General features: G+C 36.9%; 1 protein-coding gene and 1 long non-coding RNA gene across 2 annotated transcripts; both read right to left on the reverse strand.

Annotated features, from left to right (window-relative positions):
• Window positions 1-11,861: 11,861 nt before the first annotated feature.
• Window positions 11,862-14,305, reverse strand: LOC124896574 (uncharacterized mitochondrial protein AtMg00810-like). Its single transcript, XM_047408148.1, has 3 exons — window positions 13,986-14,305; window positions 13,770-13,872; window positions 11,862-11,957 (listed from the first exon to the last, which is right to left on the reverse strand). Exons 1-3 carry the CDS (start codon window positions 14,303-14,305, stop codon window positions 11,862-11,864), a joined length of 519 nt encoding a protein of 172 aa, XP_047264104.1.
• Window positions 14,306-16,848: 2,543 nt separating this feature from the next.
• Window positions 16,849-21,026, reverse strand: LOC107864584. The gene is made up of 2 exons (XR_001672672.2): window positions 20,367-21,026; window positions 16,849-17,396 (listed from the first exon to the last, which is right to left on the reverse strand). It is a non-coding gene; the product is annotated as an uncharacterized LOC107864584 (long non-coding RNA).
• Window positions 21,027-21,365: the final 339 nt, after the last annotated feature.

Here is a 21,365-nt window from a genome sequence, read left to right on the forward strand (position 1 = left end):
CAGTCAGATACAGTCAACTCAGATACAGTACAGAGCTCAGATGGTTTCACCAGATTTAGGACTGTCAGATACAATCATCCATGTTATCAGTTATATTCAGATATAGTTATTTATGCTCTAAGTTATATTAGTCATCAGTAATATCATGTTATCAGTATTCAAATTCAGTAATCATGTTATCACGGTATCAGTTATAGTTACGTAGTTATGCATGCACTCTCATATTCATGTTAGATAGTCAGTTAGCATTAATCATGTATGCAAACCTTTGCATATATCCTACCTCACATGTATACTCAGTATATCCCATTGTACTAATGCATTTGCACTATGGTTCTTTCTTTTTATGTTACATCATAGGTTCAGAGACACGAGTTCCAGATCAGTAGTAGATTTTAGTTTCAGCAGTCAGAGTCAGAAGTAATTCCTCATTCTTTGAGGACATGATTATTTCTTTGCTATCTCATTGATTCACTTATTAGTTGGAGTTAGTTGGGGACTTGTTCCATCAACTCTTTATTCAAATTATTCAGACAGTAGAGGCTTTCAGACTAGATGCAGACTAGATATAGATTATCATATTTTAGACTTCAGTTACCTTAATTTTGTTTCAGGTATTCTATTACCCCACACATATGTTATGTTATTCAGTTATGTTCAGTATTAAACCTTATGGCCTTTCAGTACATGTTTCTGCATTATTAGGTCATATATGCAGTGTATAGGTATAAATATCAGTCATGGGTTAGATTATGGTCCTTCGAGGTCATAAGCATCGCGTAGCATTCTGGTTTAGCAAATTGGAATGTTACACTAGTTCAGAGACCTCCAATCTTGAGTCAGTGGTAGTAGCAAATGAATTTCTAGATGTGTTTCCCGAAGATCTTCCCTGAGTTCCTTCCAAAAGGGAAATTGACTTCAGAATCGACCTTCTTTAAAATACTCAGCCTATCTCTATTCTGTTATACAGAATGGCTCCAACAAAACTCAAAGAATTAAAAGAACAATTAAAGATCTCCTAGATGAGGGGTTTATCAGACCCAGTGTTTCCCTATAGGGTGCACCAGTTCTATTCGTGCATAAAAAAGATAGTTCTCTTAGAATATGTATAGACTACCATCATCTAAATAAAGTCACAGTCAAGAACAAGTACCCACTTCCCATAATCAGTGATTTATTTGACTAACTTCAGGGTGCCAGTTACTTTTCTAAGATAGACCTTAGATCAAGCTATCATCAACTCAGAGTCAGAGAATGTGACATTTCAAAAATAGCTTTTAGAACTTGTTATTGTCACTTTGAATTCTTAGTCATGTCATTTGGTCTTACCAATGCTCCAGCAGCCTTCATGGACTTGATGAACCGCGTGTTCAAGTAGTACTTGGATATGTTTATCATAGTCTTCATTGATGATATTCTTGTCTACTCCCGCAGTAAAAGTGATCATGTAGACCATCTCAGAATAGGATTACAAACTCTCAGAGCCCATTAGTTGTTCGCCAAATTTAGTATGTGCTAATTCTAGCTAAGGTCAGTAGCTTTCCTTGATCATATAGTTTCCGGTGCTGGCATTAGAGTTGATCCTCAAAAGACCAAAGTAGGGAAAAACTGGCCCAGACCCATCTCTCTATCAGATATTAGGAGTTTCTTGGGTTTGGCTGGTTATTATCGATAGTTTGTTGAAGGATTTTCATCTATTGCATCCCCTATGTCCATATTGACTCAAAAAAAGTCAGATTCTAATGGTCAGATTCTTGTGAGAAGAGTTTTCAGGAGTTGAAGACTCGACTCACTACAGCCCTAGTTTTAACCTGAATAGATGGTTTAGATGGTTTTGTTGTGTATTGTGATGCTTCCAGAGTTGGTTTGAGGTATGTTTTGATGTAGAAAGGTAAGGTCATAGCCTACGCCTCTAGACAGCTTAAGCCCCATGAAAAGAATTACCCCACTCATGATCTTGAGTTAGCGGCTGTAGTGTTTGCCATAAAGATTTGGAGGCACTTTTTGTATGGGTGCATGTTGATGTGTTCACAGACCATAAAATCATTCAGTATGTATTTTCTCAGAAAGATTTAAACTTGCGGCAAAGGAGTTGGCTAGAGTTGTTAAAAGATTATGACATGAGTGTTCTATATCATTCGGGCAAGGCCAATATAGTGGTTGATGCTCTAAGCAGACTGTCCATAGAAAGTATTGCTCATGTAGAGGATGGTAAGAAAAAGTTAGTTCAAGAATTTCACCAACTTGCCAGGTTAGGTGTTCGTTTGGTTGATTCAACTGAGGTAGTGTGTGGGTGTAGAGTAGCTCAGAATCATCTTTGGTTTCTGAGGTAAAATAAAAGCAGAACAGAGATCCCAGTTTAGTTAAGCTGAAAGAGTCAGTCAGAGATTAGAAGGTAGAGGTTTTCTCCTAAGGGAGTGATGGTGTGTTGCGTTGCTCAGGTAGACTATGTGTACCATGTATGGATGGCATGAGGCATAGGATTCTTATAGAGGCGCATGGAGTACGTTACTCGATTCACCCAGGGCTACTAACATGTACCAAAATTTGCGGGAGGTCTATTGGTAGAGTGGGATGAAGAGATACATTGTAGAGATTATGGCTAAGTGCTCTACATGTCAGTAGGTCAAGATTGAGTATCAAAAGCCTAGTGGGTCTACACAGGAGTTCAGTATTCCCACATGGAAGTAGGGGGAAGTGAACATAGATTTTGTGACGGGTTTGCCCTGTACTCGTCACCAACATGATTTGATTTGGGTCATTATGGATAGGATAACCAAGTCACCCTATTTCTTACCAATTCATACCTCTTATTCATCCGAGGATTATGCCAAGCTCTATGTCAGAGAGTTGGCTAGATTGCATGGAGTTCCGCTAACCATCATCTCAGATAGAGGTATGCAATTCACCTCACTTTTGTAAATCCTTCCAAAAGGGTCTTGGTACCTAAGGTCACCTCAGTACAGCCTTCTACCATCAGGCGGATGGTCAAGAAAAAGGACCATTCAGACTTTGGAAGATATGTTAAGGGCGTGTGTTGTCAACTTTAAGGGTATTTGAGATGACCACTTGCCTTTGATTGAGTTTGCCTATAATAACAGCTATCATTCGAGTATTTAGATGGCTCTATTTGAGGCTCTTTATGAGAGGATATATAAATCTCCCATTGGTTGGTTCGAAGTAGGCGAAGCCGCAGTGGTAGGGCCATACTTGGTATTTGATACCTTAAAAAAAGTTTAGTTAATCAGGGAATGGCTTAGGAAAGCTCAGAGCTGACAGAAATCATACGTAGATGTGAGAAGAAAAGATCTCTAGTTTGAGATTGGAGATTTTATGTACTTAAAAATCTCTCTTATGAAGGGAGTGAGAGGTTTGGAAAAAAAAGGGAAGCTCAGTCCCCGATATGTCGGTCCTTACCGAATTCTCAGCCATTTCAGAAAGGTAGTGCACGAGATTAAGTTGCCTTTAGACTTAGCTTCAGTACATCCAGTGTTTCATGTCTCCTTGTTAAAGAAATGCATTGGCGGCCCAGCAGTTGTAGTCCTTATAGAGGACATAGATGTTCAGAACAGTCTCTCTTCTGAGAAAGTTCCAGTCGAAATTCTTGATCATTAGGTTCGCAGACTGAGGAACAAAGAAGTTCCTCTAGTCAAAGTTCTTTAGTGGAATCAGTCCATTGAGCTACTTGGGAAGCAGAAGCAGATATGCGTACCAAGTATCCTTACCTTTTCTCCGCCGACTCAGACTCAGCACAAGGTAGCAATTTTCCTTAAATTTACTCAGTTCCATGCTCTGATTTCCTTTACCAACTTGGTAATAAATCCAGCTGCATAGCATTTTCAAGTCTTGCATACCTTTATGAAAATAGTTCAGTCAGGTGTCATGTCTTCAGAATTCAATCATGCGTTAGTTGTGCATGTTCAGTATGTAAAATTAGTCTATCAATATTCTCAGCTTAGACAATCTCATTCGAGGACGAATGTTCCCAAGAGGGAGATATTGTAAGACCCCAAAAAAAATTCCAAGCCTAACTCGGTCCTTTATAGCATGAAAAGAGGTCCCAGACTTAGAAAATTTTAAGCTAAGTATTGGAACTTAGTTTTATTTTGTCCTCAATACTTGCATGAACTTATTTTGACCCTTACGACCGTAAAATGTCAATTTTTAGGTTGATTCATGATCAGAGATGTCAGTAGGTGTTCTCGGATGAGTTTCAAATTTTTTAAACATCATTTGAGACATGTTTAGGACTCCAAAATAGTGGATCATGATGTCAATGCATCGCATCACCTATCACATCGATAGATATTTTTTCCCAGCTTTTAATGTAAATTCCAGTGAGCTGATGCGATCTCGATGCATCACCTCGGCCATCGTGTCGACCCAATCGACGCGACGCGTCGGTCTGTCTTTGGTGGGCACATTTTTAGTAATTAAAAGTCGACATCCAGAGGGATGTTTGGGTCACTTTACCACTCCTATTCAGCCCTAAAACACGAGATTAATCATTCTTAAGGGCAAAAATCACTCATTTTCTCTCAATTTCTCTTAAATTTCTCTCAAGAACATACCCTGGGGCATTCAATTTCAAGTTCAAGATTCAAGAACACACCATCAATTTCCACCAATTTGATTATCAAGGTATGTTAGTGTTCATCCAAGGGTTTGATTCCACCCTTAGAGTTCAAGAATCTCTTTTAAACTACAAGTTTATTGTTTTCATGAATTTCATGATTTTACTAGACTGTATTGATATTCATGATAATTGTTTGGGTTTCGATCCATAGTAAATTGCAAATTTCATGTGAATTAAAGAGCATGTTCTAGTGTTATGTGATCTCATGTTAAAACACTTGAATTTGCAAGTTGGAGTTGTAATCATGATGTTTATATATGTTGTTGGTTATTATGCGCATAAATTATGCCCTCTAAGTGTTTGATAGAATGTCCATGTGAGTGAAACAGTAAAATCATGACATAATAGTATGTGTACAAGTTCATGCCTTACAAATGTTTGATAAAATACCTCAATGAATGAATGATTTGTGACAAGCGACTAGTTATTATGCTTTTAAGATTGTGCTATGTTTTACTATCTACACTATCGAGTTCTGGGGGTATTCAATACCCAAAAATCTAGTTGCTTACCTAGAATTATAGTAACTTCAGAATAGTCTCAGTAATGTCACAAACAGTAGAACTCAGTGAGTCACAGAACTCAGTGAACTCAGTCCAGTTCAGTCAGTAACACAATGAGTAACAGTTCAGTACGGCCTAGTATAGTCTAGTGATCAGTTCAGTGTTTATTCAGTTGGGAGTAAGATTCAGCATCGAGTGAACCCAAGGATGGGGGCTCACCTGCCAATTGAGGGTGTGATCCTCAGCAGCAGTCCTTGCATTGCAGAACTACGTAGCCAGCATAGGTTGAGATAAAAACCTGTCAGTTGAGGGTTGATAAGGTGTTTACCTGCCAGGTGAGGGTAATATCATTCTCATTAGAGAATCTACCAGATGAAGGTGACTCTTTAATTTGTCTTTACCCGTATCACAGTACTGACGTCCATCCAACTAGGGTTATAGGTTGGATCTCAGTTAGTTCAGAAAAGGGCATGTCGGTTAGATGATTACCTTCCACAATCTCAGATTCGAACTCAGTATAGAACTCAGCTTAGTTCTACAGAATCAGGATTGTCAGTTATAGTTACCCAACTTAGCATAGAACTCAGTTCAGTTCTACAGAATCAGGACTGTCAGTTACACTCACCTAACTCAGCATAGAATTCAGTTCAATTCTACAGAATTATGACTGTCAAACACAGTCACCCAGTTATCAGTAACCCAGTTACTAGTAACTCAGTTATCAGTAATCTCAGATATCACTTAACCAGTTATCAGTACTCAGTATTCAGTTTAAGCATAACCTCAATTACAATATATATTTTTGTATATAGTTATATGCTCAGCAATGCAAAGTAAATTAGTAGTTACAGAAGTTTCAGTTATACATGTACTCTCTTCCAAGTGGCATTCATATTATTCAGTCAATTATTGTTCATGCATATAAACCCCTACATATCATCCTACCTCACTTAGAATAACAGTACATTCAAAGTACTGATGCATACTCTTTCTTTGCGCTATGATGTCTCATATCATAGGTTCAGACGCATGGGCTTCTGGTCATACTTAGCAGCTCGAACTATCAGCAGCTTACTTAGTGGTGAGTCCTTATAGTTTGAGGATGGAGTTATTATTTCAGTATCTTAGTTTATTTCAGTAGTCAGAGTTGGTTGGGGGCTTTTCCCATTAACTCCCTATTCAGACAGTTAGAGGCTTTCAGATTAGACTATTTCAGAAAAATGTTCAGTTTTCAGTATCTATTTATCAGTATTTGATTTTAGTTGTGAACCTTATGGCAGTTTCTTTCTAATTTTGGCAATATTATAGTGTTATTATTCAGTGATTTCAGCAGGTACTAGTCATGGGTTAGCTTGTGGTCCTTCAAGATCATAAGCACCGTGTGGCATCCGGGGCACAGACTCAGGGCATTACAAACTTAGCCACCATGGGCATTCCAAAATCCTTTTCATCCGTTTACTCTTTAGTGCAATGCAACGTCTCAAAAGATTAGTTAAAATATGTAGAATCCTTATTCAAAACCAAAGTTTATAATGTGGTTGAGGTTCATGTCATTACCATGCCAAATTCATCAACTTTGTGAAACCTAAATTACCAAATTCCACCCTTATCATAATGCACAATTTCAATTCACAATTCATCATTTAAAATATGAATAAACCATTTAAAATATGAAATAAAAAATGCAAGAATTTAATACCAAAATTCCTCAATCCTAGTTTGAGTTCAACCACCAAAAAACATGTACATACCAAGTAATTTGATGCAATATCATAATAATTAAAATAGGAAGTGCGCAACATGCCTGAAAATTGAAAGAATTTGGAGAGGATTTTGAGTTTAGAGCCTGGAGTAATAAATTCTTGTGAAAACTACTTGGGAGTTGGAGAGGAGAATGGAAATGTTAAAGAATTGATAACTGATGTCTATGAGAGATAAAAAGGTGTTTTATTCATGTCATTTAATGGAAAAAGGACCAAAAATCCCTTGCCCTCAATTGAAAAAAAATGAAGTTGGGCAATTTATGCCTAGCAGTATGACACATTGCTATCACGGAGCCTAGTCAATGTGCCACACCGCTATCGCGGAGGCTAGGCGATGTGCCAGGGCCTTATTGCGGAGGCTCACTAATTCAAGGTCCCAAAATGACCCCGAACGCTTTTCAAAAGTTTTAAAACCTTCCCAAATCACTCCTTTAAGATCCATAATCATGGCTCAAGTAAAAAATTTACCACTAGACACGAGAAAGGGTCCAGAATAAATTGGTTGCAAATTTATGGGATCTTACAACCATGTAGGATAAGAATTAGCCACGTAAGATGGCACATAGGACATATATGTGTCTACTTGTTCAAATTTATACAAGTTTAAGTGCCTATTTGTGCACATCAAAGTTGGAGATTATAGATGTGATCTGAGACTAAGTTAAAGGATATGTTTACGTATTGTTCCAAAAAAAAGAGTAACTTTCACGTTGGTTGAAGAGTTATCACTGTTAGGAATTGGGAAAAAATAAAGCAACTCACAAGAAGAAAGAAAACAAGAACACATAGATTTACGTGAAAATTCTTGCGGAAAAAATCACAGACAGAGGCAGAGGATGTTTCACTATCATGAAAGAAGAGGAGTACAATGTGGAGAATGAGTACTTTTTGGATACACAAAACAACCCACTAAATGCACTTATATAATATGTGCATACAAATAAGTCCTAGGCCCAAATAACATAAAGGTACACGGGCCATTCGACCCGATCCCTACGCTACCACCACAGACCCCATTGAAAATAAAAAACATGGGGTCACACCGCGAAACTTTCTAGGCCGGATCAACAAAATTCAGGTCACAACTCTAACAATCTCCACCTTGACATAAATTCTAATTCAAAACTCAAATCCATTTTAAGACAAACTCTCCACTTCTTCCATAAAAGCCCTTAAGGGCACATCTTAACAGCTAACACTAACAAAGTCCAAGCAATGCTCAAACTTGGTACTTGGTAGTGACTTGGTCATCATATCAGCAGGATTATCATGAGTACTAATCTTGCTTACCGCAATATTACCACGAGCAATAATTTCACACAAAATAATATCGAACATCGATGTGCTTTGTCCTCTCGTGAAACATCTGATCTTTCATAAGGAAGATAACACTCTGACTATTGCAAAAGACCGTATTAATCTATAAGTCTTTACTGAGTTCACCAAATAGACCCTTCAACCAAATAGCTTCCTTGAAAGCCTCTATAATAGCTATATACTCTACCTTAGTAGTTGACAAAGCAACCGTAGTCTGTAAGGTAGCTTTTCAACTAATAGCACAACCACCAATGGTGAAAACAATGCCTGTAAAGGATCTTTTTTTATTATGATTTCCTGAAAAATCAGAATCAACATACCTGATTACTCAATTTCTATTTTGCCCAAACTGCAAACAAACATCAGTAGATCCATGCAAGTGTCTGAAAATCTACTGAACTATTTTCTGATGTTCTTTGCCAGAATTTGCCATGTATCTGCTAACTACACTGACGGCATAAGATAAATTTGGTCAGGAACACACCATCACATACATAAGAGACCCAACAACACTAGAGTATGGAACTCGAAACATATAGTCAAGCTCATCATCTGTTTTTGGAGATAAAGTGGCCGAGAGTTTAAAGTGAGCTGCCAATAGAGTACTTACAGGTTTGGCATTTTGCATATTGAACCTGTGAAGCACTTTTTCAATATATCCTTTCTGACTCAAGTATAACTTACAATTCTTTCTATCCCTCAGAATCTCCATGCCAAGAATTTTCTTTGCTGCACCTAGATCCTTCATATCAAACTCCTTACTAAGCTGGGCTTTGACTTTTATTATCTTTCTCATATCATCAATATACAAGAGAAGATACATGAATGAACCATTACTTACCTCCTTAAAGTAGACACAACTATCATAGTTGCTCCTCTGAAACATAAGATGGTCATAAAAGAGTCAAACCTCTTATACTACTGCCTGGGCGACTGCTTTAAGCCATAAAGAGACTTTTTCAACAAGCATACATAGTCCTCCTTTCCTGAGACTACAAATCTCTCTGGTTGCTATATATATATGTCCTCCTCAAGTTATCCATGTAAGAATGTAGTTTTGACATCCAACTGCTCAAGCTTAAGATTATGTATGGCCATAATACCAAGCAATGCTCGAATCAAACTATGCTTTACAACTGGAGAAAACATATATGTGAAGTTGATACCTGGAACCTGACTGTAACCTTTAGCAACTAGGCTTGCTTTGCACCTAGCATCTATAAATCCCGATGTTCCTTCTTTCTTTTTGAATACCCACTTGAAACAGACAATTTTTTTATCTTTAGGAAATCTCACCAGATCCCATGTGCCATTTTTATGAAGTGATTCCATCTCCTCCTACATAGCAATCATCCATCGGATGGAATCATCACAACTAAATGCCTCTAAGTAAGAAGAAGGATCTTCACCGAAATCAATACCTTATGCTACACTCTATGCATAAGCAACCAAATCAGTTTCAGTATACTTCTGAGGAGATCCAATATCTCTTCTAGGCCTATTTTTAATAATAGAATATTGTGGCACCACTAGTGGTAAAGAAGAAACAGTATCACTCTGTATCTCTGGTCTAGACTGAGAAGTAGGCACTGGTGTAAACTCTGCTCCAATCTGCAGTTCAACATGGGTGATTGAATTTTACTGATTCATGTTACTAAGCTCATCTGGGGGCAAAGCAATAGATTTGTAGGGAGCTTAAAGCATGGTAGTTTCATCAAACACAATATCCCTGCTAATTATAACCTTTCTATTTTCTGGACACCAAAGCTTGTAACCTTTAATACTAGGCTTATAACTCATAAAAAAGCACTTGACAGATCGAGGTTCCAACTTTCTATTATCAACATGGTCATACGTAGAACATCCAAATATTCTTAAATCAGAATAACTAGCAGGAGTACCAGACCATACCTCTTATGGAGTTTTTTATCAATCACGGCTGAGGGAGAGCGGTTAATAAGAAGGAAAGTTGCGGAAGCAGCTTGCATTAGAGAGCATACAGCGCACCTTCTCCATTATAGTCCTATTCATTCATTTGGCCATACCATTCTGCTACGGAGTATAACAAACTGTCAAGTGCCTCACAATTCCTTCTGACTTGCATAAAGCATTAAATTCATTAGAACAGAACTCTAAACCATTATCGGTCCGAAGGCGTTTTACCTGTTTCCCTGTCTGTTTTTCAATCATAGTCTTCTACTCATTAAAAGTAGGCAACACATCATTCTTTTTTTTTAGAAAGATCACCCAAACTTTTATGGAATAGTCATCAATAATAGTCAACAAGTATTTAGCGCCTCTTATAAAAGGTAATCTAACAGGACCCTAGAGATCAGAGTGAATGTAATCAAGTATGCCCTTAGTTGAGTGGATGCACTTAGTGAATCTGACTTTCTTCTGCTTGCCAAAAATGCAGTGCTCACAGAACTCCAATTTGGTAATACTCCGCCCATTAAAAGTCCTCTCCTGCTTAGTTCAGCCATCCCGTTTTCACTCAAATGCCCCAAGCACATATGCCAAAGTTTAGCAATGTCACTTTCTGATAAAAAAGAGGTAGAAATAACTACATCAACTGTAACAATAGAGCCTTTCAGGACATACAAATTTGCAGATTTTCTTTGTCCCTTCATCACAAAAAGAGCACCTTTAGTAACCTTTAGGACTCCATCTTCACCAGTGTACCTATAACCATTTGAATCAAGGGTACCCAAGAAAATAAGATTTTTCTTCAGGTCTAGGACATACCGTACATCACCAAGAGTCCTCAAAACCCCATCAAACATCTTGATCCTAATTGTTCTAATACCATCTATCTTATAAGGTGTGTTATTTCCCATCAACATAACACCTTTAGAGACTGTTTCATATGTTGTAAACCAATCCTGATTATGACATATATGAAGCATGTAAGCTGAATCAAGAATCCAATACTCACAGGGTTTGGAGTTACCATCAAAAACTACCAAGAGTTCTCCATCACTACCTCCATCTTCCACAAAACTGGCTTCACCAAACTTCTCTAGTCCTTTTTCCTTCGATTTTGGAGATTTTCTTTTCTCTCTATTCTTTAGCTTCCTACACTCGGATTTGATATGACCCTTCTTCTTATAGTAATTACAACTTTGGTTTTTGTTTCTGGATTTTGACCTATTCCTGTCATCACCCCCAGAATTTCTCTCACGAGTCCTTCCTTCTTGAATAATAAGACCATCTCCTTGAGTCTCCGACTCATTCACAAGATTCTTCATCTTCTTCTTAGAGAACAACACATCATAGAATTCATCAATTGTTAGGGTATCATGACTATATAAAATCATATCCCTAAAGGTCGTGTATGATACAGGTAGAGAACACAACAAAATCAACCCTAGATCTTCCTCATCATACTTAACCTCCAGAGTCTCTAAATCAGAGACGATTTTCTTAAATACAGATAGGTGATCCTCCAAAGACGCACCCTTAGACATGCGATGGGAATAAAGTCGTTACTTGAGATGAAACTTACTTGTTTAGGATCTTAGTCATACATAATGATTCCAGTTTTAACCACAATGCAGCGGTTGTGGTCTCCTTCAAAACATCCTGTAGAATCTGATTAGATAAATAAAGAGAGATCTGAGATAGAGCCTTCTGATCCTTACATCATTTGTCCTCGTCCATCCACAATGAGGGAATCTTCTCAAATCCTAATAAAGAATCATCCAAATTCATCTGTGCAAGCACAACCCACATCTTAACCTGCCATAATGAAAATCAAGTATTGCGATCCAACAACGGAATATCATACTTCATGGTTACCATCCCTGAGAAAGTAATCGAATAGTCTCTGATACCAATTTGTTAGGAATTGGGCAGAAATAAAGTAAACCACAAGTAGAAAGAAAATAAGAACACACAGATTTATGTGGAAACTCTTGTGGGAAAAACCACGGGCAGAGACAGAGGATGTTTCACTATAATGAAAGGTAAAGAGTACAATGTGGAGAATGAGTATTTTATGGAGACACAAAACAACCCACTAAATGCACTTATATAATATGTGCATTCAAATAAGTCCTAGGCCTCAAAAACATAAAGGTCCACAGGCCTATCAGCCCGATCCCTACGCTACCGCCATAACCCCCATTGAATATCACAAACATGGGTCGCACCGTAAAACTTTCTGAGCCGGATCAACAAAATTTAGGTCACAACTCTAACAGTCACTTTGACTAACTTATCCCATTTAAGGAGCCTCATCTGATGAAGACCATTACTCAACCTCCAAATAAAATATTGGTTTAGATAACAAATGGACAATGTCACATGAATGAGCATATGTTGATTACACAAAAGTCCTACTTGATATTCTCTCTTTATCTCATATTGATTTGGATAATCTTGTGTAGTTCAGGTAATTCTGGCCAACTTTAAAAAGACTTTCCTATAATTGCATATTGAAATTTTTTTAAACAATCATACGTCTAACTTCATTTTTAGTCTATATTATAGCTATTTCGCCGTGTACGTAGAGATGATTGACTTCAAAGAAAGTTGTTCACAATGAATAGAGTAACCACAAGAATGCTATGTATCTATCACATGATTAATTGATGCTGACTTGCTAGTAGATACGGCCAGAGTATTTGCAAGAACTTAAAGACATTTTGGAAAACCACGTCTCTACACATTTTATGGAATATTTTCTTCAACCAAAAAAAAATTTAAGGGGAAGAAATACCATATTAACTTCTTTACAAAATTTATATTTTTGGTGTAAGCTGTAAGGTTGATACGACATTCTTCTTGGATTTTCTAGATGATATAAGGAAATAGTGTTGGGATTGTGTACATTACTGCTTTGTATTGTTAGGAAGCTCAACTATGGCAGATTAAATGTAGAATTAAAGGAAGAAGGAAGAGAGAAAGGAAGCCCTTTTGCTATAGAAGCTCAATTAAACAGTACAAGTGAAAAAAAATAACTACCTACTCTATTTATAGACTGATAGCTGTAACCATTCAAGAAAATATCTAAAATATCTTAGCTACAAAATCTGTTGTAACTAACTAACTAACTACATCTTTAAGTTACAACACCTAAAACTTCACTTTCTTCTACACTCCTCCTCAACCTAGTGGATGAAAACAAGTTTTTCATTCCTAGCTTGTTGATCAGATAGTCATGTTGAGTCTTGCAAAGGCTTTTATTTAAAAAATCTGCCAACTGTTTTCTGGTGCCAATGTGTTGAGTTTGAATTAGTTTTTCTTGAACCTTTTCTCTAAGAAAGTGACAATCAATATCAATATGTTTGGTTCTCTTATGAAATATAGGATGAGAAGCAATTTGGATAGCTGCCTTGCTATCACAAAAAAAGGTGATAGGTTTTTCAATCTCAACTCCTAACTCTTTGAACATACTAGTTAACCAGGTAACCTCAGCCACTGTGGTTACCATACTTATGAATTCTGATTCTGCAGAGAATCTAGAAATAATTGGGTTTTTTTTACTTCCATGATATTAAAGCTTTCCAAACTTCACAATATATCCAATTACTACTTTCTAATTTCAACACAAGAACCCCAGTCTGAATCACAGTCTGCAACAAGATTCAATTCACCATTTGCAGGCATGAGAAGAACAAGACCTGTTGTTCCTTTAATGTATCTAAACACCCTGGCTGCAACATCCAAGTAAAACTATTTGGGAGCATACATGTATTGACCGAGGACTTGCACCACAAAATACAAATCTAGTCTAGTCATGGTGAGGTATAATAATATTCAAACAATCCTTGATAAGCTCCTCTATCTTCCAGCAGCTTATCATGAGTAAGATTTTCTGGCCTGATTTTCTTGTCAAATTCTAAGAAAGTGAGTTTATGGTTAAACTCTAAAGGAGTTCCAGCTGTTTTGCTCCCACATAACCCCATTTCTGAAACCTCACACCTGGAGAATTCTATGCGAAGGAAATATTTGAGCTCCCCTAAGTCCTTTATCTTAAACTTGGACTTTAAATCTTTTTTGGTCTTCTGGATATGAACAAGACTGCTACCTATTATCAAAAGATCATCAACATACACTAAAACAACTATTACAGCTTTATCCATAACTTGAGTGAACAATGAGTAATCATAATGGGATTGAATAAATCCCGTACTATTCAAAGTTTCTATGTGACGTCCCAAATCTGGTACCCGAAATGCTACACGGTGCTCATGACCCCAAAGCACCACAAGCTAACCCATGACTGATATCTTTACCTGTATACAGCATAAAATACTAAATAATGCAGAAACATGAACTGAAAGGCCATAAAGTTCAATACTGGACAAAATCTGAATAATATAACATATGAGTGGGGTAATAGAGTACCCAAAAAAAACTAAAAATACTGAAGTCTGAAACATGATAGTTTGAAAAGCCTCTAAACATGACTGAAACTGTCTGAGTGAGCAGTTGATGGGACGTGTCCCTGACTAAATCCAACTAATAAAATAATTAATGAGATAATAAAGAAACGTAAATGATCATGTCCTCGAAAGATGAGGACTCACTTCTAACTCTGACAATTAAGACTGGGATCTACTGCTGCTTTAGAACTCGTGCCTCTGAACCTATGGTATAAGACACCATAGCACGAATGGATCAGTACGACTAAATGTACTGGTATGCATGTGAGGTAGGATGAATGCATGGGGTTCATATGCATGAACAATAATAATAACTGACTGACTATCATGAGTGTGAGAATATATGTATGAGACATAATAACTGACACTAATACTTTGATAACATGATTACTGATAATTGAATGCTGATAATATAACATACTGATAACTGATAGAATTGATAACATGAGTGACTGTAGTCGACAGTCCTAAATATGATGAAACTATCTGAGTTCTGTACCTTATCTAAGTTGACTATATCTAGCAGTCCTGAAATCTGAAGAACTATCTGAGCTCTTGACTGATACTGATACTGAAACTATGGAAAGTAGTTATTTAATCGACATGCCCCTGCTACGCCATTATGGCTAAGTTGGGGTCCAATCTGTAACCCCAATTGGAAGGGTGTCAATACCGTGCCACTGGTAAAGACAAGCTGTGGGTGACCCTCATCTGATAGTATCCCCAAAAGAGAATGGTGGGGCCCTTATCTGACAGTCCTTATCCACCTCATCAACCCTCATCGGACAGTGTTGATGTCTTAACCTATGCTGGCTACATAGTTCTGGAATACCAGGATGACTTTTAAGGATCACACCCTTATCTGACAGTGTGTGTCCCCATCCTTGGGTTCACTCGGTGCTAATTCCTACTCCCATCTGATTAGACTCTGAACATGATTAACTGAACTATACATAGACTGAGTTACTGTATTCCTTTGACTGACGAAATACTACTGATATCTAACAACTGACTGAGTTCATGAGATCATGGAGATTTCCTAAGTCATAAGACTGTCTAAAGTCTAAGGATTCATAGCTTGACTGAGAGTATCGTGAAAACATGACATGGCTCTAGGCACACAGCTAATGTTTTGGGTACAAGTACCCCTAGGACTCGATAGAAGGAAACTAACAGAGCATGACTTACTTGAATACATAATAATCACCTTAATACATTTATTGAAGCATTTCATCAAACATATGATAGGCATAAACTTGTACATACATGGGGATTTCATAATATCATGCTAGTTGGGCATTTTTCCTTCACATAGGCATTTAATCAAACACATGATAGGAATAGTATATGTGGATAACGTTATTTAACAATTGATCATCATGATTCAATTCTAATTTCATCAATCAAGGGTTTAGTCATAGGTTTGCATGAATCTACATCTATATTAATCAAACCCACATATAATTTATGACCTAACATGGAATAGAATTCAATTACTCATTATCAACATGAACAAGAGAAGCCAAATCATGAAATTCACAAAGAAAATCCATAACTTGAATTTAAAAAGGAGATTCTTGGACTTCATGGATGAAAAGGGACCATGAATGAACACTATGCATACCTGGATTGAGTTTCTTAATGTTCTTGAACTTGAGGGATTTGAATCTCTTAGTTCTTGAAGAAGATTTGGATTTTTGTTCTTGAGGATTAATTTAAGAGAGAAAACCCTAATCTTGTTGTTGTGAAATAATAATGAACAAAGGGGCTGAAAGAGGATATAACTGGGTATATATAAGTGGGTGCTAAAAGACCAAAATACCCTTTAAAAATGGCCTGAAAATACTGAACGTATGGTGCGATGGGCTAGGACGACGGTCCATCGAAACTACGATGGTCTGTCGGTCCTGATCATCAGACCTGGGTAGAAACGTGACTCACTACCTTAGAGTGATGGCGGGCTTCGACGGTCCGTCGAGCCAGCGATGGTTCGTTGGCTGCTACCATCGTTCTTGGGCAGAAAGCAGGTTCACTGCCTTAGTGCAATGGCAGGCTCCGACGGTCCGTCGAGCCAGCGATGGTCTGTCGACCTGACCGTCAGACCTGGGCAGTCCGAACTGCTTTCGTAAAATGTCCATAACTTCTTCCCCCGATACCAAATTTTGATGAAATTAGTATCGATGGAAAGCTTATTCATATTCTCACGTGATAGAAGGTGAAAATCTTAAAAATACCATGTGTACAAAAATAGTTTTATATTTTATAGCAATTTCTAACATCCTTGAGATGATTTCAAACAAATAAAAAGGCACGGGTATTACATTCTGTAAGTTTCAAATTCCATTGTCTAGTTTCCAATTTCAAGACATATTAACTATTTATGTAGCTTGCACACCTTATACTTCCCTAGCTTGAAAAGCCTTCAGGAACAACCATGTAGACATCTTCTGTAAGGTCACCTTGTAAAAAGGAATTACGAACATCCGTTTGCAAGATATACCAGCCAAAATAAGCATCATGAGGAACAACATACCTCACATTTACCATTTTTCCAGTTGGAGAGAGAGTTTCAATAAATTCATGTCCTTCTTGTTGATAATAACCTTTGGCAACCAAATTTACCTTATACCTTTCTATAGCATCAGATGTATGATACTTAACCTTAAATACCCACTTGCAGCCCATAGGAACCTTCCAGGAGACAGGTCAAACAGGGACCAGGTACCATTTTCTTTAAGAGCTGAAAATTCAGCTTTCATGGCTTTTATCCATAAAGGATCTTTACTAGCTTCAGCATAATATGAGGTTCAAACATAAGAAAAATGCAGCCAAAGAACCTTTATAAGAAGGAAGAATGTGATCATAAGTAATACAATTACTTTAAGGATAAGAACAACAGTTGGACTTGGACCTAGCAGATAGCACATAATCTGACATCCAAATAGGAGGTTTTAAAGATCTAGAAGATTTTCTAAGCTCAGTAGCAGCAACAAAAGCAAAAGATAGATCAGTAGAAGTAATAGGGCAGAAGAGAGTACAGGTTCCAGGTTAGGTGCAGAACCACCATCAAAATAAGGAGAAGAACCATCATGAGGCATATAATAGTCATTTGCAATACTAGAGGAAGCATCATATTCACTAGAAGAAGGAATAGAAGCAAAAAAATCTTTAGATGCATAGAGTTGAAGAACATGAAATATAGGTGATGGTATATCAGAAGAATGCTTAAAAGGATAGACTTCCTCTTGAAATACAGTATCTATGCAGACAAACAACCTCTTATAGCCTAAATCATACAATACATAACCCTTCTAAAAAGAAGAATATCCGAGATGGACAAAAGGTACTGCTCTAAGACTAAATTTATCAACCTTATTAGGTACAACAGCATAGCAGAGATAAACACTCTCATATGTACCAAGGAAAGTGATCTCTTATATAACATCTCAAAAGGAGAAGCACCATGGAAAGAGGAAGAGGGCAACCTGTTCGGTAGATAAACTGTTGTGGATACACATGTACCCCAAAACTTAAGAGGTATGCTATCCTAGAACCCTAACGCTCTAGCCATATCTAATATAGACTTGTGTATCTTCTCTACAACCACATTCTGTTGGGGAGTATACACACATGAACTCTAATGACTATCCCTTTACTTACAAATAAAGACTTAACTTGATCATTTAGTAATTCAACACCATTGTATGATCTCACACATTTAACTTGAGTGTTAAACTGAGTATGGAAAGATTGTAAAAATTCCTCGAGTTCAACTACAACCTATGACTTGGTGCTAATAAGAAAGATCCAAACAAATCTTGAAAACTCATCTACAAAGGTTAAAAAAATACCTTTTTATATCATGAGTAGGTACCTTATAAGGGCCCAAATATCAGCATGAATAAGATCAAACACACATGAAGAAACAGTAGAACTAGTGGGAAAGGGCAATCTTGATTGCTTAGCAACTGGACATACTATACATACATGATCATTAAATTGAACATTTCGAAAACCATTTATACTCTTCAACACCTTCACAGGAGCATGTCCTAATATTCTATGCCACAAAGTACCATTATTAGTTATCTGATTATTTGCTACATTAGTTATAGCTTGAACCTGGTTAGAGCTAAATTGTTGTTGTGACAACCTGAACTGTCTTATGCTATTAGCTTTATTTTTTTGGACATAGCCGATCTGATATCTCCATCTCTCAAGTTGTCAACTTTCAAAATGTAGAGACCTTTCTCTTCATTACCAACCCCTATCACCTTCTCACTTGATATTTCCTAAAATACATAGACATTAGGAAAAAATGCTACTAGACAATCTAGTTCTTTTGTGATCTGTGATACTAAGAGTAGATTATACTGAAAACTAGGAATATGCAACACATTCTGAATAGATCTATTTTGAAGAATAAGATTTTCTCCCTTATGAATAATCTCCACCCGATCTCCTATAGGCAATTGGACAGTATCTGTAGGTTCACCTGTCAGTTTCTCTATTCTGCTCTATTCTGTTGAGAAGATTAAGGTTGTGAACCATATGATTGGATGCTCCAGTATCCATTACACATTTTTGATCCACTAAATGAGTCATAAGAGAAGTAATAGTATTGGAGGTATTAGATGTACCAGTAGATCCTACTTGGGCAATATTTACTATTGCATTAGTGTCCTTCCACTTTTCTTTATTGAGCAGGTGTAGAAGTTGAGAGTGTTGTTCAGGTGGGAAAGATGGTACACCACTATTACAACTTGTAGCCATATTAGTGTTAGGTTAAGAACTATCCTATGATGAATGTACTGCCTCATCTGGAGCTTCAAAACCATAATTTATGGCATTATTAACATGAGTAGATACACCTCTTCCCTTCTTGAATTTGTAGTATGTTGGATAGCCATGCAATTTTCAACACACCTCTTTAGTGTGACCTATGAACTTACAATAGTCACAAAACAAGTTAGATTTATCATACTTTTTTCTAGACTTGAAACCTCTGTGATTGTGATTGTTGAATCCACCACCACCACTGGTAGATCCATCTGAGCCAATGGTAACCACCTTCTTGACTGCTAGAAGCACTTGAATAACCATGGTTATGTGACCTATTTGATATGAGAGCTATAGTCTCACTGACTTCTCTACCCATGATATTCTTTCTCTGGCTTTCAACATTTATAATCATAGCATAGGCTTGGTTTACAGTGGGTAAAAGAACTGTCATGACGATCTGACTTCTTGCATTATCATACAACTCATTTAAGCCCATAAGAAATTGTGATAGCTTATGTAGCTAAAAATGCTTAATGTATTGTTTAAATTCTGGGCATGGACAAGTAGGTGGAGAAAGTAGAGCTCCCAATTCATCCCATAACTCTCAATCTAGAGAAATACATTGATATAGAGAAAATACCTTGAGTGAAAGTAGTTATTTCCCTGTGTAGAAAAAATGCCCTAAAGGCATTCACTTTATCAAATATTTCTCTTAAATCTTCCCATACACTGTGAGCATCATTTTCATAAATCACTGTGCTTACTAAATCTTTAGAGACAGTGTTCATAATACAAGCTAGTACAATGGCATTACATCTATCCCAGAGTTCATAAAGATTAGAGTCAAATTTCTCTTTTCTAAAAGTTCCCAACACAAAGCCCAATTTGTTCCTTTCAGTAAGAACAATTTTCAGAGATTTGCTCCACAAAGAATAATTCTCAGATCCTTGAAGTTGAACAGAGATAAGAATCGAACCTTGTGTATCTAAGGGATGAATACAGACTGTATAATTATGATGAACTTCTTCAAGTTGAGTTGAAGAGTGGCCATTCTCGAAGTTTTCAGCTGGAGCCATTGAAACCTTCTCCAAATCGAGCAACAAATCTCATATGCAACTACTAAATTGACACTTTGAGCTCTGAATTTTCACTTCCTAAGCATCGAATTGACACAAATTATACAAAAAGCTCTCGAATTTCTGATTCGAACTTGTTGAGCTTGAAGATCCTTCTATGACACTTTCCTTAGAAGATTCTGTAAACTAAGTTGAGAGATGCATCAACCTGGCTCCGATACCATGTTAAGAAGCTCAGGTATCGCAGATTAAATGCAAAATTGAAGGAAGAAGGAAGAGATAAAGGAAAGCCCTTTTGCTATGGAAGCTCAATGAAACTGTACAAGTAAAAAAAGAATAACTACCGACTCTATTTATAGACAAACAGTTGTAACCATTCAAGAAAATATCTAAAATAATTTAGCTACTAAATCTGTTGTAACTAACTAACTAATTACATCATTAAGTTACAACACCTACAACTTCCCTTTCTTCTACATGTATTACATAAGTACAATCTTGATACTACTTTGAATAAAATTTAGAGACACTGAAAGGAAAAAAAGACAAAATACATAATCAGACATTCAAATTTGGCCTCGGCTTACAAGTAAGTGCTCCAACTTTGAGTATGCACATCTAGGCGCACCTCAACTTGTCTTTACTCTGTCAGTTGAAAACTCCAACTTATAAAATGATCATCTAAACACTTTCAAAATTTATGTTCACGTCAGTGTCAGGCGTCCACATGACACAATAGGGATGAGTTCAGTGTTTAGTTGCTAGTTAAGACCAAGTTAAGGTGTCTAGATGTGTACTATCTAAGTTGGAGTGTTTACTTGCTAGCTAAGGCCAAGTTTATATATAATGCCAAAAAATAATAATAGTTTCACCAATCTTTAAGAGACTTTTCACCTTCT

Source organism: Capsicum annuum, chromosome 3 (assembly GCF_002878395.1).
Source record: "Capsicum annuum cultivar UCD-10X-F1 chromosome 3, UCD10Xv1.1, whole genome shotgun sequence".
Classification (NCBI taxonomy): Eukaryota; Viridiplantae; Streptophyta; class Magnoliopsida; order Solanales; family Solanaceae; genus Capsicum; species Capsicum annuum.

Excerpts from the sequence above, each read along its gene's own strand:
- LOC124896574 (XM_047408148.1), bottom strand. The coding sequence starts at position 14,305 with ATGGATAAAGCTGTAATAGTTGTTTTAGTGTATGTTGATGATCTTTTG. Across the intron at positions 13,873-13,985 it reads AGAGGAGCTTATCAAGGATT|GGTGTTTAGATACATTAAAG; the intron begins GTTTGAATATTA and ends TGTTGCAGCCAG. Across the intron at positions 11,958-13,769 it reads ATTCAGACTGGGGTTCTTGT|GTTAAGATGTGGGTTGTGCT; the intron begins GTTGAAATTAGA and ends TCATTATGGCAG.